Here is a 1,030-nt window from a genome sequence, read left to right on the forward strand (position 1 = left end):
CGGAGAAGGGCGAGGGTCCCCGGCAGGCCCGGGCGCAGAACCTGTGGGAGAGCCCCAGCAGCAGCTCGTGGCGGTCGCAAATGACAGGGGAAAGCCAGTCCCCTGAGACCACCTGGAACCAAGGAGAGGAAGAGGCTGAGCTCTCCAGCCTGCAGGAGGGGTATGCTGGTACCCGGGGGAGATGCAGCAATTCCTTTGAGTATGCCGATGAGGAGGAGGAGGAAGACGATGAAGTCAAGGTGTGAACAGCCATCCCTCCCGTCACAGCCCCCTGCCAGAGGCACTGGTGCCAGGGTCTTCACCCTCCTCCCTGTCCCCCACCCTCAGGTGCCAGCACCACCAGCAGACCCAGTGGGCAACCTCCTTGCCAAGCTGGGGGCACTGGGGGTGCTGGAAGCGGGGCAGGAGGAGAGCCCATCTCCTGGGGGGCTCCCTGGGGCTGGGCCAGGCTGCTGTGGAGGCCAGTGAGGGCCGTGCATCACGGCGCCGGGCACTGCCGAACCACCCTCCCTGCCGTTAGACACCAAAGGGACGTTCCCATGTGCCAAAGAAAGCCCAAACCCCTTCCTACCCCATTCTGTTCTCCCTGGCACCCCCTCTGCCATCCCTCAGCCTGGACCCGCCAGCATGTCTAGGGAGGTGCCCCATCCTCCCACCAAAGCCCCCAACCAACAGGTGCCTTCCTGGAGATATTCCCACTGATAGCCCTGGCACATAGGGGATGGGGGTCTCTCCAGCTCCAGCTGGTGCAAGCCCCCCCTGTATAGCACATCTGTCTATCAGGGAAGGACAGCTGGGGGCTCAAGGGGCAGGCAAACCCCACAGAGCTGAGCTTTCTCTTTTCCCCTCCCATAAGAAACCTGTGAGCTCAGTGTTCAGGAGGTGAGAGCACGCACAGAGATAATCACAGAGGTCTTTCCACTTGCCTCCTGCTGCTGAGCCTTTGCTTAGGACCGCTCCTTTTCTGACCCCCGCCCCCTCGCAGCAGGGAGGGGAGAAACTTCTTGGCTGGCTGGAGGCAGAGGCGAGG

General features: G+C 62.8%; 1 protein-coding gene across 1 annotated transcript in view; it reads left to right on the forward strand.

Annotated features, from left to right (window-relative positions):
- The window catches only part of CDC42EP1 (CDC42 effector protein 1), a 2,264-nt gene extending 2,019 nt beyond the window's left edge, over positions 1-245 (forward strand). Inside the window, 1 exon segment of the mRNA XM_010168643.1 lies at positions 1-245. This exon segment is cut by the window's left edge and continues 23 nt beyond it. Within this exon segment, the coding sequence (XP_010166945.1) occupies positions 1-245 (245 nt within the window).
- The last annotated feature ends 785 nt before the right edge of the window (positions 246-1,030 follow it).

This window comes from Antrostomus carolinensis, unplaced genomic scaffold (genome assembly GCF_000700745.2).
Source record: "Antrostomus carolinensis isolate BGI_N321 unplaced genomic scaffold, ASM70074v2 scaffold33085, whole genome shotgun sequence".
In the NCBI taxonomy this organism is placed as follows: Eukaryota; Metazoa; Chordata; class Aves; order Caprimulgiformes; family Caprimulgidae; genus Antrostomus; species Antrostomus carolinensis.